Raw genomic sequence first — 27,649 nt, 5'->3', positions numbered from 1 at the left:
AGTTCCTTTCCGCTCCTCCATTCCCTTACCCCCCACCAACAGCGCGTGGCAACCCATCCAACTCCTGACCACGCCCAATGTTGCTTAACTTCGGAGATCTCACGGGAACCGGTGTTTTAACACGGGTACGGCCGTTTGGCAGAAGGTAGGAATGTAGAAAACCTGCATATTTGTAGCGAGAATGTCACAAACCCACTGTCTCACGAAGGCAAACTGATAGCTACGTGACCCAAACCGCACAGTCACTTGCTCGAGCTGTAATCACTCTCTGAGCTACAAGAAAAGTGGCACCTCGATCGGAGACTAAAAACTTTCACGTCGAAAGATAAAAGTTGAAATTAAGAATTTTGAGACACCGATTTTTTTAAAAACATTTATTATATTTAAAGATACATATATACATACAAAAATTTATTACAAACATATGTAACAAAACAGTTAATTTTTCTTGATCTTTCGTACTGATTTTTTTGAAAATATCTTTTTACAGCAGTAACATAGTAGTAAGACTGGTACAAGTGTTGCTGCCGTCACGAAGGCGATCACGTCCAGCAGTAGATACTGGAACAAATACAAGTCCTTTGCTGCAGAACGTAAATGAGGTGCCCCTTTGTGTCTCATGACATACTCGCACCAGAACACGGCTGTTTCAAGAGGAGTCTCAGGTCGGTCTCGGAATTTACTCGACAGCTCTCGCATGTTCTTTGCATAGCTGGAACAAATCAAGATACTTGCCATTTCCTTGACATGACCAAATCCCAAAAGAACAGTGATGTTTATTTACAGTGCATAATTTTTATTCTCCAAAACATATAAGTGAAGACATTGAACTCTTAAAAATAAATAAATAAATATGCGAACTGGATTAAAGCCATTAATATATATTTAACAAAGCCGAGATTTCCGTCGAATGACATTTGCCTTCACCAGGGCATGTGAAGGTTTACCTCTGACGGTGAGAAAAATTCTTCGAAGGAACGTGGAAGTCACGACCATACTATCCACGGCCTCCCCACTAACTGGACTCACGGATTTCCTATGGGAATCAACATCTATATTATCTGATGGCCAGGCAGGCATAAGGTATTGAAAATGAGACAAAGTCTCTCATAGTGCATTGGCACTGCCGGTAGCTCCAAGTAGCCTACGCAGTGGCCTCCATGGTATGCACTAACCATACACACGTCTTGGTAGTTGTGCTATTTAGCAACTGATGAGCCCAGATTACCACACTCGGGCGAAACGCCGGCAACTAGGAATGAGTTCACTGGAAAATTTATAATGTCCAATAACGTACCAACTATATTGATACTATAAATTTACTTATTCGAGACAAATATTTCAGGTTTCCTACAGAAATCAACATCTATATCATTTGATACTGGGGAACCAGCGAATCACGTTTGATGAACTGGAAAAGGCAACAGGTCTATCAAGGGGAATCCCTCCACACCATCATCCATGAGGATTTGAAGATGAAGAAGGTGCTGTTACATCCCCCATATTCGCCGGATCTGGCTCGTAGCCATTATGCCCTATTCCACGCAATGAAAGAGGTAATGTGGGGTAAGAAGTTTACCACCAATGAATAACTTCATTCAGCTCTCCACCTGTGGCGCAGGGATCCCTACCTCCAAAGAATGGTTTGCTGCGCTAAGACGGAAGCTGCCAGAACGATGGCAGAAGTGCATGGACATTGGCGGGAATACCTGTAATATAATTTGTAATCGTTTGTTCGGTAAATGGTTCCTGAAAATAGAGAACAGTTGTAGTGCCAATCACTTTGAATAACCTAATTGATCAATAGTTGATAATAAGTTATCAATAATTGATCAATAATCAGTAATTGATCGATACACCATACCTTGGATCATCAAGTACCGTGCGTATTGCCTTCAGTAAACTTTCTTTGGTGATGTCATCGTAATCCAGCCGGAGTCCAACTCCATAGCGCATTGATTTCTCAATGTTAATTTTCTGATCTGCAAAGAACGGAATTCCCAACATGGGCACTCCTCGGTGGATTGACTCTAGTGTGCTTAGCAGTCCAGAGTGCGTGATGAAGAGACGAACATTGGGATGAGCTGATGGACAGAAGAACAGCAAATTGTTTATTATAACGAGGGTCAGGATTTATAAGCACTAAAAACAGTTAAAACAGGCACTAAAAACAAACAAAAAAGGCACGTAAATAGGTACCATTGTGTACAATTGGCAACAAAATAGGCATGAAAAAATACTTGTAATTTAGAGGTACACTCAATGAACTTGGAAGGAATTTACATTTTTTCAATATTTTCAGGTGTCCTATTGTCATAAAGAATATTTTTATATTGTGGGAGGGATCTCTCACATGAACTGGTACTTTTTACTATCTCTTTTACCCTGGCTTTCATTGGAGTGCCCTCTCAAATTTTTCCCTGATATCGGCTACCTTCCCAGATGTTTGCTCGAGATTTCTCTTAACATTTTTCGTAATGGACTCCACATGTATCCATCACCCTCTCATGTTCTTCAGCTCTCTTCCCAACTGTAGCATTGAAATTGGCCATTAGCACTGTCCTTACTGTTGATCCTGACAAGGTTGTCACTCAGTGATCCATAAAAACTTGTCAAATTTATCCTCAAACGCACCCTCACGTGGTGAATACTTCGGGACAATTCTCGTTCTAATTCCTTCAATTGCTAAATCTACCCACATCATTTGCTCATTTATGTGTCTAATACTAACTATGTTGCATTCAATAGTATTCTTGATGAACAGTCCTGCCTCACACTATACCCTTCCCTTTTTAACACATGTTAAGAATACTTGATTATATCCTGTGTCTTCCTCGTTATCGCACCTTTCCCGAATATAATTAACTCGTAACTCATCATACTCATCCTGTTTACTGACTCAGCCTATTCCTTCCATAAACCCCATTAATATTTATAGCTCCCGTCGAATTCCATTTCGTTCGCCAAGTTATTTCCAACGAGTCTCTCGCCCGTCAACTTGAAGTGGGACTCCGTTACTCCCATAGATCCGAGGCTTGCTTTGCAAATTCTGTGAAGCAGAATGCTACCCTACTTACACATACTCCCAATGAAAATCTTTCATCTAACGGGTTAGCGACCACCGAGTGATTAGCCGCCTTAGCCCTCTCGTATTACATAGCAACTGGTATCCCGACACTTATGACCACTTACTAGGCCACCCAGCCGTTGGCCTTGGTAGACAAACTAGGACGTGGCTACAGTAACCGGGAATTAAATTAAATATTAATTTGAACTCATAATTTTAACTTTTGGAATGTGCAATGCACTAGCTCAGCTGAACGCATCCGAGTGTAATACCTCGATGATTTCCCTTGTGAGCATAATGTTATATCAAAGATCAATACTTACCAAGAATATCTGTCTGTGGCAGCCATTTTCCCACTTTGACATTCTTTGGCTGTCCAGGTAGAGTGTCTGCCTCCCATTTCCACAGTACTTTCTCTGGCAGCTCAGCAAAGGCACTCATAATAGCTTGTCGCTTCTCTTCTTTTAAATTTTTACTCTGGAGGTTGCTGCCTAGACTGAAGAAAACAACTCCTTCTTTAGCGTTGTCAAGATATTCTTGCAAGTCCTGTAGAAAAATATTGTATACAGATTATGAGATTCTAGTTAGTTTTTTCCTACTGCTAGATTCTTCAGTCTGAAAAACTAATTTTGAGTAACAAACTTATAAACTACCTGCAATAAAACATATAGTAACAGTATTATAAAAATAGATGGCTTCAGATATTACCAAAAAAATTATCGTCATGTAAAATAAGAGGAAAACAACGGGAAATTATCTCACTAATTTCCTTAGCATGCCTCTTCAGTGATGCCTAGGCTATCTATGACAGCTGTTGGTGGAACTGTGGAGGATCAAACCAGCCTTCGGGCTGAATACCCAACATACATAAATGTAAAATAAAATATTTACAGAATATTTTCGCAGTGTGCATTTGAAAATTATTTGCTGGAAAGTTGTAGAATGGATTAGAACGCGGCTGTTAGCAAGAATTGTTCTCTATTAGGTTCCTTAATTTTCAGAATAATTTCACATGATCATAAAAGAAGGTAGAACGGATGTTAGAGGACCGAATTGGAGGTGTGACAAAGGGTTATTTTTGTGTAACAGCTACATCTGTCACTGCTTCAATAAAGTAACTGTGAAAAGTAACAGTTAAAAATAACGTCCAACGTTACACACCTTTTATTGGTCACAGCCTGGTCACGGATTCAAGCTTGTCTGTGTTGCGAAATCCCATTCATTCAATCGCACATGCGCGCACGCATCACTACACTATTAAAAGTCGGTGCAGCAAAACACGCATTCCTATTTGCTATAAAGTTAACGAGAGGCAGAGTGCGGATGAAATGAGAAGACATCATAGCGTCTTTTCTGAAATCTAGAGGAGTGAGTTTAACAATGCCTCGATCACGGATAGAAGACAAGAAAACATGATGATCTGTCCACCAAACCTCGACAAAAACCGGTACGGGGGGATCGATTAAGTAAAATGAAGTAATGTTATGTTATCTATAATACCAATATGGAAAGTTAGCATTCTAATTTATTTACGGTGCACGAAAAATTATACGAGCCGTAATAATAATATAATGTAGGTAGCCCTGCGCGATGTCTGAGTCAACGATTACCCCTGAGCAGTTGAATATGTGATAACAGTTAAAACTGTTACCAGATGACAGCACCAACTTAAACATATACACTATAGTGTATTTGACTTAAAGCAATCTCCTACGAAAGCGCTCTCACTTGGAAGACATGCATACTATCTGAACTCTGGAGGTCACATTCTGTGTCTGTAAGCTGCTACTAGTGACAGTTCCCACTTCCCAGTTACTGTTTTCACTAGTACGTTATTCTGTTGTCGTTATTCGGTAACCTGTTATTTTTTGTTCTCGTTACATTCGTAACAGTGACAGGTATGTAACTGTGACAAAGTAACTGCTACGTTATTTTTCAGCCATCTCTGGACCGAGTTAAGAAGACCAAGCCTACGAACATGCTGTTTGTAAATCTAGAAAAGGCATTCGATAATGTTGATTGGACAAAGCTATTTGAAATTCTGAAGGTGATCGGTACCGAGAAAGAAGAATTATCTACAATCTGTGCAAAAATCAGTCTGCAGTGATAAGAATCGCGAAGGCTTTGAAAAAGAAGTACTTCCTAGCAATCCAGAAAGGACTAAGGCAAGGTTGCTGTTTGTCCCTCCTCCTGCTCATTGTGAACAGGCCATAAAGGAATTAAAAGAGGAATTTGGAAAGGGATCCAAGGAGAGGAAATAAAAACCCTGAGAATTGCCGATGATATTGTTATTTTATCTGAGACTGCAGAAGATCAGGAAGAATTGCTGAACGATATGGACAGAGTCTTGGGGAATATAAACAAGTCCAAAACAAAGATGATGGAGTGCAGTCGAATGAAGGCACATGATGCAGGAAATATTAGATTAGGATATGAAGTCTTAAGGGAAGTAGATGAATATTGTTACTTACGATGGCAGAATTAGGGAGAACATAAAATGTAGGCTAGTACAAGCAAGGAAGGCCTTTCTTAAGAAAAGACATTTGCTCACTTCGAACATTAATATATAAATTAGAAAGATGTTTTGAAGACTTTCGTCTGGAGCGTGGGATTATATGGAAGTGAAACAGGGACGAAAAGTAGCTCAGAAAGAAAGAGAATAGAAGCCTTTGAAATGTGGTGTTACAGAGGAATGCTGAAGGTGAGATGAATAGATCGAATCACGAATGAAGAGATACTGAATCGAATTGGTGAGAGGAGATCGATTTGGCTGAATTTGACGAGAAAAAGAGGTAGAATTATACGACACACCTTAAAACACCCAGAACGTGTTCAGTTAGTTTTTGAGAGAAGTGTTGCCGGTAAGAATGGTAGAGGTAGACCAAGCTATGAATATGACAAGCAAATTAGAGCAGATGCAGAATGTAATATTTGCGTAGAAATGAAAAGGTTAGCACAGGATAGGGTGGCATGGATAGCTGCAGCAAACCAATCTATGGCTTGATGACTCACAGAACAACAAGAACGATCTGGAGAAATGGCGTCGAGGCCCTAAGTTCCACCTAGGAATCAAATGAACTAACTAATTAACTATTTACCGAGCAAGTTGGCCGTGCGGTTAGGGGGCGCGCAGCTGTTAGCTCGCATCCGGAAGGTAGTGGGTTCGAATCCCACTGTCGGCAGCCCTGAAGATGGTTTTCCGTGGTTTCCCTTTTTCCCATCGTCCCCATAAGACCTATCTGTGTCGGTGCGACGTAAAGCAAATAGCAAAAACTTCCTATATCATCATTAATAATTTTTATTAACTGTTGAATTTAACATGCCATCTGAACAGATCAGATGTTACTTGCTATACCAACGTACAGACGTGGTGCTGTCTGGAAAATTGAAAGCACTATGAAACTTACGGATGACTGTTTTACTTATTGTCTGGCCTTTAAAGAAATCAAGCAGCATCTTCAATCTCGACGATCCTTGTTAACCATTCTCTTACATGTAATTAATCTCATAATGGAACCGTATTGAGGATGATATATTAAAATTATAAAATTCTTTTATTGAGTAGGTGGTTGTTAATAAAATAATTTTATAATTTTAATAAAATATTCTCTTCCCATTCCGCAGATAATTCCCACTAACAAAAATGGCATAGCTCCCTACCTCGCTTTGTAAAAATAAGTACGGTCCCAGAGACTTGTAGGCTTCAGTTTACCTTTAGGAAAGTGTCAGCGAACTTTTAATCAGAAGTAAGAGTTTTACTTGCCTTTGGTAGTGGTTTTGGCTCTTTGACGTGAATACCAGCCACATTGACCACCGACGGCAGCAGAGGTCTTGGACTGTCAAAGCTGGGATGTGTGTTCACCATGACTGCACTCACTTTGAGAAGCTCTTCTGATGGAATGGCAGCTGAAGGTCCTAGGTGTTTTCTTGTAGTGGCTACAAAAATAAAATAAGCTAGTTAGAAAAAGTACCAAAAAAGATGATTAAAAACGCTAAAGTCTCGATTTCTGTCTGTTTCCTGAATCAATTACGTCATAAAAAAGAAAAATAATGTGAAAATCAACGCGTTGCGTACGCATTCAGGTCCAGAATTCCACGCTTTTTTTACTTTTGAAAACATCAGTGCAAAAAAAAAGGTAACCAGGAACAGATGTTTTATAAAAGAGTGTTTCCATAAATACTCCATCCGTCGTCCGTCAAGTTCTGATGGCTTGCACCTAGTTTATATTAAAAATCCTTCAGCTTATTGTACGATATGAACCGTTCCTAGAAATACTTTTCTATGCGAAGATTATCCTTACCATCAATACTTGGCAGTAACTTAGAATGCCAAAGATGATCCGTCCACAGATTAAAAATAAAGTTGTGCATCCGTTCTGAGAATGTCATATGGTCTGAGTATGGTAACATTACGTCAGGGATGTAAGAAGGATTATTTGGATTTCCAAACTTGTAGTCAATCCAATGTGGATGGCTAAATCCACTTACTCCTATCACAGGCGGTGACCTGGAAGTAAAATAGAAGGAAAAGTGTGTTAAATAAGTATGAAAAAAATGTTTTGATACATTGGAAGATACAGTAGGTGGATTTAATAATAATAATAATAATAATAATAATAATAATAATAATAATAATAATAATAATAATAATAATAATAATAATCACGGATAGACTTGACGCCTTTGACGATCATGGCCATTTTATTATTATTATTATTATTATTATTATTATTATTATTATTATTATTATTATTATTATTATTATTATACCGGGAGGTACACCTCAACTCCGCTCATTCAAAATAAGCGCCTTAATAAACTCATCTATCGACCAAAAGTTGAAACTGATACTACATGAACTTTGAACTTTAATCAGAAGATGTCACTACTGAAATATTAAGTAATTTTGTTATTGTGAAGTTTCCTAAATTGATTGAATTTCTCCTTGTTTTGTTTTGTTTTGCTTTGGACATTTTTCCACAGATAACACTACCAAAAAACTATGATCATGCACTCTGGTGCAAAGTAAAGGAAGTTATTATTGAAAAGAAATTTTGTGTTTATAGCTTTTCTCAACTTTCATTTTTTTTGTAACTTTAGGTTTGCAACACTTCTGTCTCATTCCGCCAGTTTTGAATCTGGCCAATGAAAAATTTCTGTTTATTAATTTTCAACCTATCATAGGTTTCTTATTCGATTTTGAGTGTAACTTTTGAGTTTAACCAATAAAATTGAGAGGGTGTGTATGGATTAGCCCAAAATCCTCTCGAACCTTGCCTGAGGGTATATAAACTGCGGCTTTCTGGTTACCTGGACCTCTGAGTATGGTGGTCTCTCTCTCTACCTTGTCAATCGATCGCCGTCTTTCTAAGTGTGTGTGTTAAGGCAGCAGGTGGGGCGCCTCTTTCTTCGGCCAGCAGAACATCCACAAGGTAATGGCCAAATAAATTCTCTTTTCTGTAGCTACCTCCGCTGCTTTATCCGAGGGGAAGGTCCGAATTCTTAACTTGTAACCCTACCTTTCTAAAATGTAAATCTTCTGTCGGCTAATGTAAAACTCATAAAGTCTTTAACTGTAAATCGGGGATAGAGAGTGAGTTACCCTCTCGAGCTCCCCTGCATCTTGGTTTGAAGTGACTACGTTTTGTAACTGTTTTCCTCCTGTAATGTGTTACAGTGATTTCCATGCGAGCCACCTCAGTAGTTTGGGAATAGCCCCTGTTTCATCGGCCGAGAGCCCAGTAGGATTTTATATTTCATTATCTGGAGCGCAGTGTTCGCCTCCATTCAGTTTGTGTTCGGGCCATTTATTTAACTTTTTTTTTTTCGCAAAGGCCCTGTAGGTTGGGTACTAGATACCTCTGTGTAATATTATTCCTGTTTGTAATGTTGCCTCGTGTAGGCTGGAAGAAACTGAGAGCCTGTTAGCTCTTTTCAAGTTTTGTAATAGTAATGTGTGTCTGTGGAAGGCTAGGTACTGTAAATTTTGGGAGCAAGTGCTCTTGAGTTAGGGGTTTTCTGCCCTTACCTAAATAAGGCCTCTTTCAATTGTAAATTTGTAACCTGGGGGCTTGTAGCCCAGAATGGTCAAGGTCTGAAACTTGAATTTTCCAATTTTTGAAATTGTTATTGTACCTGTAACCTCATGTTGTCCACTCAGTGAAAAGATTATTAAGTTTGCGATTTAAAGAGAAATATAACCTTTCTTAAAACTTTAATTCAATTCTTGATATTGTAGTTAGACCCATTCAAGCCCGCACCTTCTTTCACCATCTCTGCGTTCCACAAATACTCCGGAACAATTATTATTATTATTATTATTATTATTATTATTATTATTATTATTATTATTATTATTACGGTATTGTTATTGTTATAGTCCGCCTCTGTAGTGTAGTGGTTATTATGATTAGCTGCCGCTCCCAGAGGCCTGGGTTCGATTCCCGACTCCACCACGAAATTTGAAAAGTGGTACGAGAGCTGGAACTGGGTCCACTCAGCCTCGGGAGGTCATCGGAGTAGAGGGGGGTTCGATTCCCGCTTCAGCCATCTTCGACATGGTTTTTCACTTCTCTTCCAGGCAAATGCCGGGCTAGTACCTAACTTAAGGCCACGGCCGCTTCCTTCCCTCTTCCTTATCTATCCCTTCAGAGCTTCCCATCCCTCCACAATGCCCCTGTTCAACACAGCAAGTGAGGGAGCCTGGGCGAGGTACTGGCCCTCCTCACCCGTTGTATACACCGATCCATAGTCTCACGCTCTTGGACACTGTGCTCGAGGCGGTAGAGGTGGGAACCCTCGCTGAGTCCGAGGGAAAAACCATCCTGGGAGGATAAACGTATTAAGAAAGTTTATTATTATTATTATTATTATTATTATTATTATTATTATTATTATTATTATTATTATTATTATTATTATTATTATTATTATTATTATTATTATTATTATTATATACTTATTGAGAAACTCAACGACTTTCCAGACGGCTGGATTGCCACAAGGACAAAGTTTAACTTCAAAAAATAATAAAAAATGAATGTGAACATAAACATTACCTAATAAATAACACTAAAAAATCAAAGATTAATAACACAATATACTGTCTACAGCATTAAATATTTGGAAATTACATATGTATTTTTAAAAATAGACAAAGTTCCTCGTAAAGTGGCGACTACAAAAAGATTGATTCTGGACTTCTGTAAGCCGAATCTATTCCAGAAATCATGAGAAACCTAAGTACACCGGATATGAAATTAGCCATCCCTGGAGAAATCATTACAAGCATCATTTAGTACCGTGTAACTCCGCCTCTGGACTTGATGACCGCCTGGATTCGGTTACGAAGTCAGTCCATAAGGTTGTACAGGTACGTGGCATCCAGGTTAAGCCACTCGCTGAGGATTTGATCGCGCAAGTCCTCTAAATTGTTGGGATACTGATGTTAGCGTTTTACCCGCTGTTCCAAGATGTCCCACAGATTTTCAATGGGGTTCAATCTAGGTGATTTTACAGGCCAATCAAGATGTAATAGGATGGGGGAGTGTTCATAAAACCAGTGACATACTGAACCCATGACCTTAGAGTCATAAGGAACCAGAGTCCTAAAGTCATTACATGAGGTCCCATATAAATTACAAGTCATGAACTCTAGCTACATTTTTATGTCTGATCAGAGACGCCACGTGGAGGAACAGGTGGTGTTTCTCATTCTGACGCTAAAGAAATTATGTCACCCGCATGTTTAAAAGGAGCATGGATATGTTGGACTGTTTTTCTAATACAAAGTACAGTTTAAGAAGAGTTGGCGACGAAACTGCCGTAGTAAATGTTAGGAAATTGTAAGTGAAACAATTTGGTCATTAATGGTAAAGATTTTAGACCACTAAATAGCTCCAGAAGGAAATTTGTCAAAAGACGCTCCTGTTCGTTCGAACTCTTTTACATCGAGATGGCCTTATGCGCTTCGAACGCTAGCGCTGTACCGCGTCCGGGGAGCCATCTGGTGGCGAATGAACGTACCATTTCTACTTGTGTTATAACGTCTAAATTCAAAAGTTCATTGTTTAAGAAGCCTTTCTCGTGGACAGTCGAGATTTTCTTCTGATGACGCAGGGCACAGTTCTCTGCGAAACGTAAAGAATTTCACCTTATTTTCTTGAGACGACATAAGCCCAAAAGCCTATATCATGTCTATACCGAAGAATACAGTTACAGTAATGCATATATCAAAATAAAGGCATCGGGCGAGTTGGCCGTGCGGTCAAGGGCACGCGGCTGTGAGCTTGCATCCGGGAGATAGTGGGTTCGAATCCCACTGTTGGCAGCCCTGAAGATGGTTTTCCGTGGTTTCCCATTTTCACACCAGGCAAATGCTGGGGCTGTACTTTAATGAAGGCCACGGCCGCTTCTTACCAACTCCTAGGCCTTTCGTATCCCATCGTCGCCATAAGACCTATCTGTGTCGGTGCGACGTAAAGCAACTAGCAAAAAAAAAGGCAGAAATACATGACATTAAATTGAGTGAGGGTGAGAGAGAGTGTGTGTGTATTTCCTTAACTCCTCAGTAAGCCTAAAAGCTGACTTACTTATGAATATCTTGATTGATCATTCACTTGGGTAAGGGAACCTTCATTGTTCTTACATTGAGGTTAGTTTGTTGATGTTTAGGTCTCGTGATTTCAGTACGTAACTACAGTAGTCAATGATGAGCCATTACAAATACAGAATAGGGCGGCGAGTTTTGCCCTTTAGTGTATGGCGCTATGTGATGCGTAGTATAGACCACATCAGCCGGACATGGAGTAATATATCTCTCGGCAGAGAAGTCACCCGGCCGTGCTATCGGCTTTCCGCCTAGCTCCCCGGACATCGCACACAGCACAAACATACATAGAAACGGGATTTTATTTTTTTATTTAAATTCATTTATTGAAAAACACAAGGCAATTACAATTTGTTTGTCCACATAGTTTCCTGCTTTGGAAATGCATCTGTTCCAGTGTATGGGCAGTTTTTTGATGCCCTCATCCTAAAAAGAACAGGGTCGTGTCACCAGCCAGTTGCGACGAAGTCTTCCACATTCTCGTCATCTTCAAATCGTTGCCCTCCTAGAGCTTTTGTAAGCGGTCTGAACAAATGGAAATCGCTGGGGGATACGTCCGGGCTATAAGGAGGACGATCAAGTGTAGTCCAGTGCATTTCCTGTAGCCTGGAGACAGTTAGAGCTGCAGTATGGAACCGCGCATTGTCCAGTCGGTTCGTATCGTCTTTTGAGGTGATATGCAACCCTCGCCTCGTTCAACAGCTCGCAGTAGTAAGCAGCGTTGATTCTGCGTCGCTCATGCAAAATTACAATCAGAAAAATGCCTCGCCGATCGAAAAAATCGGTTGCAAGAACCTTGCCAGCTGACAGTCGAGTCTTGGCTTTCACTGGTGCTTCCTCCTCCTTCCTCCGCCACTCCTTACTGGCTTCTTTGAATTCGGGTGTGTAGTGGTGGACCCATGTTTCGTCGCAGGTGACGATCCGACTCAAAAATGCAACACCTTCTTCCGCAAAACTTGCTGTAAGCCTCCGAAAGACCTCCAAAGGTCTCAACTTCGGATTTTCGGTCAAAAGGCGAGGGACCCATCTGGAACACTCTTTACGGAACAGTAGGTCGTTTGTGATGATTGCTTGACAGCTCCTATAACTGATTCCGACTTGTTGTGTAATTTCTGATACTCTCACTTGTCGATCGTCATCGATAATATCTTTGACCGCGCGAATTTTTTCGTCTGTAATGCTGGTCCGAGGACGGCGATCGTGTTGCTAATTTTCCACACGTTCTCATCCTTCCTTGAACTTTTAATGCCAGGCAAACACACGCGTCCTTGACAATGTTTGATCACCGAACTGTGCAGTCAATGTCCGGCACATTTCCGCCGCTGTAACTCTTTCACGAGCAAGAAATTTTATAATTATGCGTTGCTCAGTGGAGGGGTGCACCTGTTGCTCCGACATCGTGAGCGTTACTGACGAAACGGCGAGAAATTTCTAACAGCACGCTCTCCACACTCCTAACGGTCCCGCCTAAGACTAGCAGAAGCGCGGGGCCAGTCCTACCAACTGTTGATGTTCAGGAACAAAAATCCCGTTTATATTTGATCGACCTACGTAAGACCCTGTACATTTCTATCGGACTATACTGACAACAATTTTACTCTTTCTTCTGTATTCATTTCTATGTTAGTTGGATGTAATCCGCTAAACGAGCGAGACAGAACAATACTCCATGTCCTCCATATATTAAGTTCAGTGCGGGTCGGCTGTGCGAGAGACACTCTTGCGGAGAGATTGCCGGTAGAAGTTCGCTGTAATCGCCGGTCAGGTACGGGCAAACCGAGCGGAAGCTAAAAGGGTGTTTGTTCATCTTCAGTCCCCACTTATAGGAGGTTGTCAAAAATAAACAACATTCCCAGCTGTATGCATAATTATCGTACTTACCCAAATCTTTTTGTTAATCCTAGAAGACATTCTCCACTCGTAGGCTCATATATCATTAAGTCGAACTTGAAATTGTCTGGGTAGTTTAGCAGAGTCTTCATTCCTTTATTCTTGAAGGTGAAGTCGCATATTCTGTCAGTCCAGTCAAACATAATGTTTAATATTTCTGACGGCGACGTGTCACTCATACTCTCGAGGTCGAATTCTTCTTGACCGTGTATAAAGTCGTAACATCCTTCCAGGACAAGGCTGGTGACGTTAGGGCCGGGATTCTTCACAGGCAGTGTGGCCAGAACGGTCACATTGTGACCTCTTTCTGCTAGCGCAGTGATGAGAGCGCTGTTCCAGATGTGGTGACTTCGGGATACAACGTTCAGTATCATCAGAATGTTAGCAGCTCTAGTAGCACTCACCCAGCCCAGCAGCAGGGTTACTAGTGACAGATGAAGTTGCATAGCTGTTGACTATCTGAAAAAAATTAAATATATTATGAGATGACAGATCAGTGATTTGGAAAGCATGGAGGACAATACAGAATAGCCCATAGAGGAAAATCAATAGGACAGTATAATGATTTGCGCTACTGGCATTGACGGCAGATACAGGGACATCGGAAAAGAATACCCATATTTAAAAAAAATGCTGCTTCAAATATGTCGGCGATTGCAAAGTAGGCATCGGGCTAGAAGTGGCCACGGCTGGTCCGACAACTTTGCACTCCGACCGACCAATCGAGTAGAGGAGGGGTTCTACGCCTTTGTATTCGGGAGACGTGGAGGGGTTTGTCCCCCACCGTCCGCTGTATGGTTTTATCCTGCTCTGAGGCGAATGCCGGGACAATTCCTAGTATATGCCACGGCCGCCAACCCCCTCACTTATATACTGTATATAGGCCTACACACACACAGTGGAAGCCCGGTTAAATACGATCCGATTCACACTGGATTCGGATTGAACCGACGCCACCTAGATTAATATAGGTAGATCTAGGTGGTGTTGGTTGAACGCGGTACAAACTACATCTCCAAGAAAATAAGCATCAATAAAATTCGTATTTCTTAAATGTAGTAATGATCTGCGCAGAAGGATTCTGCATTGCCACCTCTAACTGTTACGGAGCTTCAAGGGATGGCTGGATGGGGTTTCAGAAACCGCGTACCTGTCTATTCACAGAAAGAACGGGACGTAAATAATTCAGCAAGCTTTTTGTGTACAGTAGAAACCCTTGAAACAAATAAGTTCGGAAATTATATTTTGCACATTAAAAAAGAAATTATTTTACTGGTTTAACGTCGCACTAACGCAATGAAGGTGTGTGGCGGCACAAGGAAGGGAAAGAGCAAGTTTTTGGAAGGAAGCGGTCTTGGCCGCCGATGTGAAAATTGGTAACCCCGAAAAACCATATGCACGGTGCCGACAGTGGGATTCGAAACCAACATCTCCAGATTGCAGATAATTTGTAATGTACATTGTACTCATATGTACGGGTACACAAGACCTAGTCATTCTTAAATGTTAAGTTATATCGAGCTCGATAGCTGCAGTCGCCTAAGTGCGGCCATTATCCAGTATTCGTGAGATAGTGGGTTCGAACTCCATTGTCGGCAGCCCTGCAGATGGTTTTTTGTGGTTTCCCCATTTTCACACAATGCAAATGCTGGGGCTGTACCTTAATTAGGGCATAAGGCCGCTTCCTTCCCACTCCTAGTCCTTTCCTATCATATCGTCGCCATAAGACATATCCGCGTCGGTGCGACTTAAAAAACTTGTAAAAACTTGTTAAGTTTTATATCTAGTATTAGTATTATTTACTTACCACAATTCTGTTCAGAAATATGGAAGGTCTAGAGAAAAAGGATGAGCCCCATGTACATATTGTACCAGTAAAATAGCCCGACTTTATGAACTAATTTTAAAGTTAGCACGATGTAGATGTCAGGGCACTACTGGATGATTTCTAGCTAGGGCTTCGTACAGGAGGCAGGGTCCTGTCTACAAGATTTTTTTAAATAGATTGAATAATAGTTTTTTATTCAGAAAATGCATTTTAAAGTACACATCACCTTACTGTAGATAGTCGCTGTCTTCAATATCGCCTTTTGATGACCCGTGCTCCCAGTTCACCAGGCTGAACGGGGCTGGAACACGTTCTGCAAGTTACCAATATTACGTTGAGATAAGGTTGGAGCACCCAGGTCGGTTTGATGTGGGTTTGAGTCTCGAACTTCCGACGTTCTGGACGATCTCCGACGTTCTCCGACGATGTTGCGGGGTAGTCACTCGTCACATAACTTACACGAGTGTCCAAATTTACACAGTCCCCCAACACTTTGGTTTAACAGCATTGTTTCATTTAATATGTTTGGGATATGCCGTCGAATTCACTCTTAATCTTGTAGATAGAATTTATAAGTTCACTAAAGATGTAGATGCGAGTAACATCGAGATTGGAAGAAAATAAAACACATTTCATGAATAGAAATAATGAAACTGAAAATTGTTCACGCACAGTTCGTGGTGATTTTCCACTAAATAAAGTAGCACTTGGCATCGAAAGAACTGTATGACTGCTCTAGAGTTCATCAAAGACACTGTTGTCAGTCTTGAAATAATACTAAACACTTTAACGAAGAAATAAGGTTGAAATGAAAAGCACAGTCGTTGATATGCGCACTTGACATTAAATAAAATAGGTGACTGTTCGAGAGTTTATAAAAGATACTGCTGTCAGTCACACACAAATGATTTACACACTGTTCAGAAGAAATAATACACTTTTTTGAATTGGATAAAGAACACAGTTTGAGTTCGGAGTGAAACACTGGTGTCGTAGCACACGATTATGGTAATCACTTGCATTAACATTCATGTGAAAGTTCGAACACTTTCATAAACACTCTTGTTTATTAATGAAACTATGCTGACTGAGATTTAACAAAAATGTCACAGTTAATAGTATAACGTAGTACTGTCACACTGAAATTAATGATATGTGACCAGAGATTAAGTTCTGCTGAATGGGATTTTAAAAATTAATATCACAGTTCCTAGTATATCGCAGTAGTGTCACATTTAAATTAATAATATTGGTTCAGAGACTAAGTTTCACACGGGTGGCGTGGTAATAAACTCAGTTCCACAAGAACGAAAGTAAGTTATACCATGAAGTTTCTACATGGGCACAGAATATAAGTTCAACTCAACTGTTGTCACCTAGTCCAATACACGACTTGTCAGAATCAGAGTTCATATACGCGCACAGATTATTTGTTCAACTTCGTTGATAGACTCAATGTCCATTATAAAGACTTTGTTATACATTAGAGTTCACACGCGCACAATTTATAAGTTCAACACGCCTGTCAGAGTTTAACTCCCACATGAAGACTTTGAATCATTCGAAGTTAGACTCTGTCAGCACTTCGATTCGACGAACACAGCAGCGTGGAGAGTCAGGCTGGACACCCAGCTATGACTGTCTGATCAGGGCCAAGTGTGCTCAGCTTATATTCAGTTTGGGGCTCCTACGTTATCAGATAACGTGATCGCTTCGAAGTTGATTATCTCGAGAATCCCTCGACGGATTTTCTTGAGATTCACAATTTGAGACGTTTATGTTATCCTCTTCAAAATGCCGTATCGCTCAAGTCGCTGTGATTATTAGTTTAAAAAAAATTTAATCGAATGTTCGCGAAGTGGTGACGTTCATATCCAGAACATACCGGGTCAGGCAGGCTACACGTGGCGTCAGGCGGGTAGTCTATCTTGTTCCTGCACTACGTCACACACGCAGCTGTCGCCGGCTCGCCTGCTCGCTCCTCTGAACGTATACAAACCAAGTTCACTCTGAATGTCTTGCGTGATGATGAAGTACAATTAATCATAAAAAAATACGGCTATTACAGGTGGTGACCGGTACAATATAAAATGTTCCCTAGATCTAACTTAAGATGATATATTATTTACATAGTTTACAAAATACTTAAATAGTACAGTGCAAGATATATATACTAATATATAAAGAGGTAAAGTTTGTTTGTATGTAATGGCTAATCTCAGGAACAACTGGACCGATTCTAAAAATTATTTTACTAATGTAAATGTTAATTATCCCTGAGGGACATGGGCTGTATTTTCTTTTAAAAACAATTCGAGGGGGGCAAGGGGGGAGATATAAAAATACTAGGCTAATATAGGTGAAATATCGAATTTGTCGTACAAGGACGAGGCAAAGCTCAATTTAAGCCCCTTGACGCAAAGAACAAAACTCGCTGAGCCCTACGGGCCCTAAAAACATGTTTTAAGGCCGTAAAGCCAACCGTTATGGAGATATTGGCACAACAGTACCCCTGCTGTAGGAATCGGATAAAGAAATGAACTGCCGTAACCATGGCAACGTCAGCTTCAGGATTCTTACAGCAGCGAGATTATCAAGAACGTATCACAAAAACCTAACCTGTTACAGACATGAAAATTGGTATTTGGAATCTCCTTTAAAAATAAAATAACACAATTTTTTTTTTCAGAAAATCCGCTTAAGGGGTGAGGGAGGGGTGTGTGAAAAGAAGTGAGGAAGGAGTTGAATTCTTTATATGAGGATACATATATCTCAGAAATTGAAGATGTTACAGACGTTAAAACTGGTACTTGGAATCACCTTTAAAAACAAATGAATACTTTTTTTGGACAATGTACTTAAGGGGGGTGAAATAATAAAAAAGTGGGTGAATTTTTGAAATGAGCATCTTCTACTTCTTCTACAGCTTTTCTCACACCTGTGGGGTTGCGGGTGCGAACTGTGTCGAACGTGTTGATTTGACCCGGTTTTACGGCTGAATGCCCTTCCCGACGCCAACCCTGTGTGTAGGGATGTAATTACTATTACTATTGTGTGTTCCTGTTGTGGTTGGTAATGGGGTGTGTTGCGTGAATATGAAGAGGAGAGTGTTGAGACAAACACAAATAACCTGTCCCCGAGCCAGATGAATTAACCACACGCGATTAAAATCCCCAACCCAACCCAGAATCGAATCCGGAACCCTGTGAACCGAATGTCTCAACTCTGACCACTCGGCCAAGGAGTGGAGCAGTTTTTAAAATGAGTATACATACAGTATATAGCATTAACTTAACATGTTACAGACGTGAAATTTGGTATTTGTAATCCCTTTTTAAAATAAAGAAACACGTACATTTTGTTTTCGGAAAATCAACTTAAGCTGGAGATGGAAAATAAGTGAAGGAGGAGTTGAATTCTCTTTATGAGGATATTCATATCTTAAAGACTAAGAAGTTACGGACGTGAAAACTGGTGTTTGTAATCTCCTTTAGAAATAAACTTTTTTTTTCGACTTAAACGAGGACTGTTTCTCACATGTAGAGTTCCATGTCGCATGTTCCGGATTTAGCTCTGCCAGTAGCCTCTAGCCTCCTCATCTTAGCCCCAAAAGGCAATGCCACAACGGGTGGTTTACAAAGAGGTTCTGGGGTAAATGAAATGCAATTTTTTGGTGAATATTTATACTTTAGGGTTTTTCAGATAATGTCTTAGTGCAGTACCGCGGAACAATTCATTTTTATCAACTTACCAAATCCTCGCGAGCGAAGCCGTGGTTAAGAGCTAGTATATATATAATTTATTAGTGTTCGTTCATTCTGTCTATCGATAGTTAGCTAAACATTCATTCATTCGATCATTCCTGTGCTCGCATACTTTCTTTCACTCTACCGGTCATTTACTCCTTCACGAATACATTCACAGACACACCATTAAATTACATTTTTTTTTAATATATGCATTTGAAATTTTGGAAGAAGCAAGTTCTTGACATTTCCTGGCAGCGAGTTCCATAGCTTTGCGGAACGCCAATAGAAACCATTCTGAAAGGCAGAGGTGCGGCCGAAAGGCGGACAAAGTGTAACTCGCCGTCTCTCTGAGCCGAGCGATAAACAAACGATAGACTTTGGAAGGGATCAATTTCTATAGAGGTAGAGAGGGATTTCCGGAGAGAGATCAGGTCAGTTTGTTTGGCTTTTGTCTCAGTGGAAGGTGACCTTATTGGATGGCAGGGGGAGTGGCAGTTAATTTGCCTTTCGGCGCGGCGTTTTACTCTTTCCACCTTAAGGTAATCGCCCACTGCAGGGAACCGCGCCGCTCCGCGCGGAACAAGCTTGTGGAACATTCCAGGGGCCATTTTCCGAGACTTCGCCCATACAGCACACCTCACCGCGCCGCCTCTCTCCAGTTGGGGAAGTGCAGCTCACACAGAAATATGAGTTCCAGTTCCGAGGAGGACTTATTATATGCGGTTGCGATATTTGCAAATGAGGATGGGTCCACAACATTTATGAGAAAAGGGAAACGTACGGAGAGTTTCACCATTTATTTCCTGATCGACTAAAGGACCGAAGTAAATTTTCCCACTACTTTCGTATGTCCCAAGAAAAATTCTATGAACTATTGAACCTAGTTAAGCCGTGTGTACCGAGTTCGATAGCTGCAGTCGCTTAAGTGCGGCCAGTATCTAGTGTTCGGGAGATAGTAGGTTCGAACCCCACTGTCGGCAGCCCTGAAAATTGTTTTCCGTGGTTTCCCATTTTCACACCAGGCAGATGCTGGGGCTGTACCTTAATTAAGGCCACGGCCACTTCCTTCCCACTCCTAGCCCTTTCCTGTCCCATCGTCGCCATAAGACCTATCTGTGTCGGTGCGACGTGAAGCAACTAGCAAATAAAAAAAGCCGTGTGTAGAGCGAGAAAATAATATCACCTTTCGCCGAGAAAGGCGTACAGTGCACAATACCACTAACCGCGTGAAGGTACGAGCGTGCTGGCACTAGTCGAGGACTCACGAAGACTGCCGAAACGCCACGAAACCACATTCTTTCCGTTATTCCTTCCTTCTACCCTCGCCCATACAAGCGCGCCGAAAGGAAAAAGTTCCGTTCCAGAAATCTGGGGGCTTCTGGTGCGGAATTTCCACAAGCTTGTTCCGCGCGGCGCGGCGCGGCTCCCTGCAGTGGGCCATTTCATTTCACAAGAAGCAGACCACGGAAATTTCTTCTCGGCTGCGCTGCGCGGCGCGGTGTAGTGGGCGATTACCTTTAACTCATGTTCTCCGCTGTTGTAAGATGCCAAGCAGGTAGATCATACGTCAGTATGGGCCGAACCATGCTGAGGTAAACTGAACGTTTTGCTCGTGGACTGAACTCTCTTAAATTCTTATATAGGAACTCCAGGATTTTTGTTGCCTTGCCCATGGAGTGTTGGTAAGGTACCTTCAGATTGGATAAAAGCAGTAATTGCAGCTATCTATAAGCAAAGGAACAGGGAGGATTGCAACAACTATCGAGGCATCTCATTGATTAGTATACAAGGCAAAGTATACACTGGCATATTGGAAGGGAGGGTGCGATCAGTCGTTGAGAGGAAGTTGAATGAAAATCAGTGTGGTTTCAGACCACAGAGGGGCTGTCAGGATCAGATTTTCAGTATGCGCCAGGTAATTGAAAAATGTTACGAGAGGAATAGACAGTTGTGTTTATGTTTCGTAGATCTAGAGAAAGCATATGACAGGGTATCGAGGGAAGAGATGTTCACCATACTGGGGGACTATAGAATTAAAGGTAGATTATTAAAATCAATCAAAGGCATTTATGTTGATAATTGTTCTGCGGTGAGAATTGATGGTAGAATGCGTTCTTGGTTCATGGTACTTACAGGAGTTAGACAAGGCTGTAATCTTCCACCTTTGCTGTTCGTTTTTTACATGGATCATCTGCTAAAAGGTAAAAAGTGGCAGGGAAGGATTCAGTTGGGTGGAAATGTAGTAAGCAGTCTGGCCTATGCTGACGACTTGGTCTTAATGGCAGATTGTGCCGAAAGCCTGCAGTCTAATATCCTGTAACTTGTAAATAACTGCAGTGAGTACGGTATGAAAATTAGCCTTTCGAAGACTAAATTGATGTCAGTAGGTAAGAAATTCAACAGAATTGAATGTCAGATTGGTGATACAAATTAGGAACAGGTAGATAATTTTAAGTATTTAGGTTGTGTGGTCTCCGAGGATGGTAATGTAGTAAGTGAGATTGAATCAAGGTGTAGTAAAGCTAATGCAGTGAGCTCGCAGTTGCGATCAACAGCGTTCTGTAAGAAGAATGTCAGCTCCCGGACGAAACTAACTTTACATCGGTCAGTTTACAGACCAACTTTGCTTTACGGGAGCGAAAGCTGGGTGGACTCGGGATATCTTATTCATAAGTTAGAAGTAACAGACATGAAAGTAGCGAGAATGATTATTGGTACGAACAGGTGAGAACAATGGCAGGAGGGTACTCGGAATGAGGAGATAAAGGCTAAGTTAGGAATGAACTCGTTGGATGAAGCTGTACGCATAAACTGGCTTCGGTGGTGGGTCATGGGAGGCGAATGGAGGAGGATAGGTTACCTAGGAAAGTAATGGACTCCGTTATGGTGGGCAAGAGAAGTAGAGGGAAGCCAAGGCGACGATGGTTAGGTTCAGTTTGTAACGATTTAAAGATAAGAGGTATAGAACTACATGAGGCCACAGCACTAGTTGCAAATCGAGGATTGTAGCGACGTTTAGTAAGTTCACAGAGGCTTGCAGACTGAACGCTGAAAGGCATAACAGTCTATAATGACGATGTATATATTGACCTTGACTCTTTATACTGTATATTCCACTTTAAATTGTCATAGATAGTTACGACAAGTAGTTTGAAACTGGTGCACTGCGGAATGATATGTTTCCCTAGTTTATTCGTAACGGGATTTCAGGACCTACTCATTCTCATATATGTACACTTATTTACATTTATATTCAGGCTATGTACACCGCACCATATCGACAGATTCTACATACCAGATTGTAGAGCAAGGGCGTCTTACTTATTCCTAATACACCTACAGCACAGTGTCGTCGGCATATTGGCCCAGTAAAGATGGGACACAACCTGGGAGATCGAGAGCAAAGACAGTGAAGAGTGGTGGCCCGATCACAGAACCTTGTAATACTCCAGATGTTGATAAGCATGCTGATTGGAGTTAAGCAAGTTACTCTCTCGCAAGAATTCCAGCACGCTGTTTACTATCAGTCGCACCATGATTTTACAGACAATGGATGTTAAAGACACTGGCCTGTAATTTTCAACCCTTTCCTTATCGCCCTTTTTTTATACCGGCTCCCTTAGGGCCGGTTTCATCAACGTAGGTTAAGCCTTAACGCCGAGTTATACTGTTTTAACTCTGAATTTGTATATTCATTCTGTTTCATCAAGGAGGGTTAATTTTAACTTTAGGTGAAGGTCGGAGTTAAGTTAACCCCTACTTTCACCTGGGTTAAACTGTTAACTCGAGGTTAAAAGCAATATGGCCACTGTAAATAATGCATTTGATGCAGAGTTGCTTTATTTATATTTGTTAAATGGTGTTCCTAACAGGAATCGGCCTATAATAAGAAGGAACGACTTTTAAAATCTATCAGAGGAACAATGTCTGAAGAGGTATAGACTGTCAAAAAAACCATCGTCAGCAAATTCGCAGATGAAATTCGCAAGAGGTTAGAATACACAACAGTCCAAAACAGGCCTCTCTCTCCTATACTAAAGGTATTGATTGCATTAAGGTTTTATAAGGTCGTTTCATGTAGTGGTCGGAGTTCACACGTATTATTTTTCTGTCAATTGTTAAGCACAGTAATCAGTGAATCTAACCTCAAAATTCGTTATATAGTTGCAAGGTGGTATGTAGCGTGGGTAACGCTGTTAAATTCCCATGTGTCCTTTTCTTTTAATTTCACACCATCAGTCTTCTTGCATTCTATAATGCTTTGGTACTTGGTAGCTAATTCAACAACTAATGTTTTTTCTAAAGCAGAAAATTTTGTGCCCCTATTTCTCTTCTGAACTTCTACCATTTTTCGGTCACTGCAATTAAATGGTGTTCCTAACAGAAATAGGCCTAAAATAAGAAAGAACGGCTTTTAAAATCTATTATGATCACGAAGCAATAATATCTACCACGGAAATAGGGAAGAAATAAACAAAAGAACCACGCAAGAAGTGTGTTCATAATATCTTATGTTTAGTCACTGCTTCCTTGATCGGTATGGCAGCTGTTCCCGGCGAGGGTTAATACGGTGTTAGTTAACCCTCTGCCGAAATAGCTTGGTGAAACGTGTGACTCGTAAGAATGAGTTAATATATTAACCCTAAGTTAACAAACTGAGCGTTAGAGTATATTTAACCCACGTTGATGAAACCGGGCCTTAATGATGGAGTATTTGAATAACGCGCACAAGAATGGGCTACGGCTACTGCACTAAGATTCGTCCAGGTTTCTTGTTCGGACCTGTCTATTCAAAATGATTATTCTTCTGTTAATCTTCTTTCTTAATCTGTGATACTTGACAAATTTCTTAGATAAAATGTTCACCTTGAGATTAATCGAGGTCACTGATAGCAGCAATAATTGATGCTCAACAGAATGGAGATAAATCTGAAAAAAAAATTCAAGCCTTTACAAGTCTTCAGTGATGCAGAAAGATTGATGAGTTTTATCGAGGTATGCTAAAGGCGATGAAGTACTTATCGACATAAATATGACTTAGAGTTGAGGGGTCATCCGAAAATTTGTGTAACGAAATAGTATCATGTAACAAACTGTGTGACGCAACGTTGCTTAGCAACAGTACCTTGGGAACTGTACAGGCATCTGCATGCCACGGCCATCCTTCAATACAGGGTCATCCGTTTTGGGATGTCAGAAAAGTATAACGTTATAGTTATTATGTTAATGCATATATATCTATGCAATTTTCTGTAATGTACGTGACAATGATGGGAGTTAACAATGACTCTCTTTGCAACAATGACTTCCGCGAGACAACGCAGCAGTGTAGTTCATAGTGCAATCACCAGATGTCAGGTACAGAGGCGGTGCAAGTTAGCGCGCGCGCGCTCAGTGTTGATACAGAGTTGAGTGAAGATGGTCGTTACACCACAACAACACGCTCAGTGTGTCGTATGGTATGCCAAATTTTCGAGTGCAGTGGATACCCAGCGAGCTTTCAGACGTCAGTACAACGTTAGGCATGTCCCGTCACATCGTGACATTGTTAAATGGTACAACGTGTTTTTGGAAAATGGATTGCAGATGCCTCACACAGGTGGAAGATATTCGACAAGCCATGACGCAGAATCCACGAAAGTCACTCAGCCGCTTATCAGCAGAGCTGACCTACGGAGGGAGATTACAGTTGCCTTTCAGCAAATCACTCCAGAAATGCTGCGTGCCACGTGGCGCAACATGGATTCGAGGTATCGTTTGTGCCGCACGCGCGATGGTGGACATGTTGAGTGCTAATGTGCTGTGACACAAACTCCAGACACTCCTTAACATGTGTGTACCGTTAACAAGCAATAAATGTGCATAGTTCCTTGTGTATAGCGTTTTACTTTTCTGACATCCCAAACGGATGACCCTGTACTTCAAATCACAGCGTGCGCGGTTGCTAGGCAACATTGCGTCATCCATTTCACTGAGAAACATGAACATTTGATTTTCCCAAATGAATGGTTAGTTGCTATACTAGTCCCATTGTACAAAGGAAAGGGTGATACACATAAAGCGGATGGTGTCCGGACATTTCGTACCACGGACATTTCGTACCACTTAATTTTTGAGGACATTTCGTACCACCTAGGTCGTTATCTACCTGCCAACGGGTTTCCCGTTATCCCAAAATATTTACGTCAGGACAATCCGTACCAGTTGATGTCAAATTGGAATTCCATTTCCACGCCAGCCGGCGTAATGAGCCTGACAGACTCACTTCAGAAATCAGAAACAAAAATAATTTACATTTGCTGAAGAAAATTTATAATTTATTTTAATAATTGCCCTTATCCTTATCACTTATGTTTATGTAAATATTATCTTAAGAAAGTCGGGTTTTTAGTATAAATCCTGAAACAAAACATTACAATAGTCATAGGCCTATATATCGTGTTCGGGCGCAAAGTGCCTGACGAGCATAAGGATGGATAATATTACTACTATTTTGAATATTTATGAACTACTGCCTTATTTCACTATCAAGTAAGTCAAATAAAAGATTCTGATGAACAGGAAATTACTGATAGGTGGAAGTAGCTAGGTCCCCGCGAATGACTAATACGATATAAGAATTAATACGTGTGCCAATCAGATCAGCTGCGCCCGACGGAGGGTTAACATCAGTAGTGGTCACACCGTGCGGTGCGTTCTGTGCCAGTAGTGGACAATGGATATACTAATGAATACGTTAATTAGGTTATCGTTTTTACTTCTCAATTCTTCCCACTGTTTAAAGTGGTACGGAATGTCCTCTCCGAAATATTTAAAAGTCATTAGCTGACACTTCGCACGTAATCAGCCGGTCAAGTGGTACGAAATGTCCGCTGGTACGATATGTCAGTGGTACGAAATGTCCTAGAACCAAAGCGGATAATTACAGACCAGTCTACTTGACACGTGTTTAATGCAAGCTCTGGGAATGCATCCTTTCTGATTTTTTTTTTTTTTTTGCCATGTTTGCGAAATTAATAACTGGTTTGGTAGAAGGCAGATCGGATTTAGAAAAGGTTGTTCCAGTGACGCCCAGCTTGCAGGATTCCAGCAAGATATAGGAGATACAGTAGAACCTCAATAATCCGGACCCTATTAGTCTGGACTTCGAACAGCTGTTGAATAATAATAATAATAATAATAATAATAATAATAATAATAATAATAATAATAATAGTAATAATAATAATAATAATAATAACACATAAATACAATTACAGCATAAAGCTGAGTTACGAACGCACCGTTGTAAACAAACTTTGGGATGGTAAGACTTGGGAGTAAGGAGACAAGCTGCTCGACTAAGCCGCATGCTCCGTGTTATCAGTGGAGTGGAATGAAATTAGTAGACAAATAAGCTTGAGTGAAGTTTTGAAAAGTCGGAAAGATCATAATATGACAATAAATTTGGAATTGAAGAGGAAAAATTGAGGCAAATATTCATTTATAGGCTGAGGAGTAAGGGAAAGGAATATTTTATCAAGGGAAATGTTTGGTATATTTCCAAGTTCTTTGACATCATTTAAGAAAAGGCTTCGTAAGCAACTGGTAGGGTATCTGCGGCTTAGGGAATAGCTCCAAATGCAAATGATTGATTGATTGATTGATTGATTGATTGATTGATTGATTGATTGATTGATTGATTGATTGATTGACGTTGGAACGTTCACTGATTAATTCTTCTGACTCTGGGAATGAGTGTTTGTGTATTCTTCGTCAAAAGTTACATTAACACGCTACAGATTATAATTTACTTCGCAAAAAAAAAAAAAAAAAAAAAAAAAAAAAAAAAAAAAGAAGTACGCTATTCTTCTTCAAACTAAGTACACTAGTTTTTCACAAATAAACAATAACTTAGGATAATGATCGCTTGGCGGAGAATTCAAATTTGATTTTTTTTTTTTTTCATTTCCATTTCAGTATTGTTTTGCAGTTCTGCCACTTGCGTTGTAAGTATACCAAGTAAATTAAGAAAGAATTAAGATACTTTCAGATCCTTAAAAGGAGATATTGTAAAGTTAAATGTCTACAATCTAGCTTAATCTAACAATTTAGCCACCTCTTCATTTTATCAGTACAACTACGATAAGTGCAAATATCTCCTTACCGTTCTGCCTGCAGGAGAGCCAGACGCTTTTATCGTTGCTGATATCGCGTGCTATGTCTGTCTGTCACTGAAGAATCTTGTAGGCCTACATCTTATTATATCTTAAGTCTTATCGGCCTTGGTAGGCACCCGTAGTTTTTGCTTGCTATTACATCAGCATCAAGATTATGGCTCTTTGTAAATATGATGCAATGGGACTTAACCTACAGACCATGCAGTAGAAATATTAAGGGGCTTTCCCACTGGGGGCTTCAAGTACGGGAATAAACAGCGTAAGTGGTGCGGGTGTTAGTCGTATAACATATACTCATCCGCGTATCCCCTGCCCGTCGTAAGAGGCGACTATTTGGGCTGCAGGCGC

General features: G+C 40.6%; 1 protein-coding gene across 2 annotated transcripts; it reads right to left on the bottom strand.

Moving 5' to 3' along the window:
• Positions 1–383: 383 nt before the first annotated feature.
• Positions 384–27,368, bottom strand: LOC136883230 (UDP-glycosyltransferase UGT5). 2 transcript variants are annotated; one of them, XM_067155430.2, is made up of 7 exons: positions 27,289–27,368; positions 13,557–14,020; positions 7,369–7,574; positions 6,831–7,003; positions 3,391–3,613; positions 1,865–2,084; positions 384–712 (listed from the first exon to the last, which is right to left on the bottom strand). In XM_067155430.2, exons 2-7 carry the CDS (start codon positions 14,009–14,011, stop codon positions 439–441), a joined length of 1,551 nt encoding a protein of 516 aa, XP_067011531.2. In that variant the 5' UTR covers positions 14,012–14,020; positions 27,289–27,368; the 3' UTR covers positions 384–438. The 2 variants fall into 2 exon arrangements, with proteins under 2 accessions (XP_067011531.2, XP_067011530.2); XM_067155429.2 differs by having other exon boundaries at positions 13,557–14,024; positions 27,289–27,365.
• Positions 27,369–27,649: the final 281 nt, after the last annotated feature.

This window comes from Anabrus simplex, chromosome 11, assembly GCF_040414725.1.
Source record: "Anabrus simplex isolate iqAnaSimp1 chromosome 11, ASM4041472v1, whole genome shotgun sequence".
Taxonomy (NCBI): Eukaryota; Metazoa; Arthropoda; class Insecta; order Orthoptera; family Tettigoniidae; genus Anabrus; species Anabrus simplex.
The sequence above is the reverse complement of the archived record's forward strand: the minus strand, read 5'-3'. Positions and strand labels throughout refer to the sequence as shown.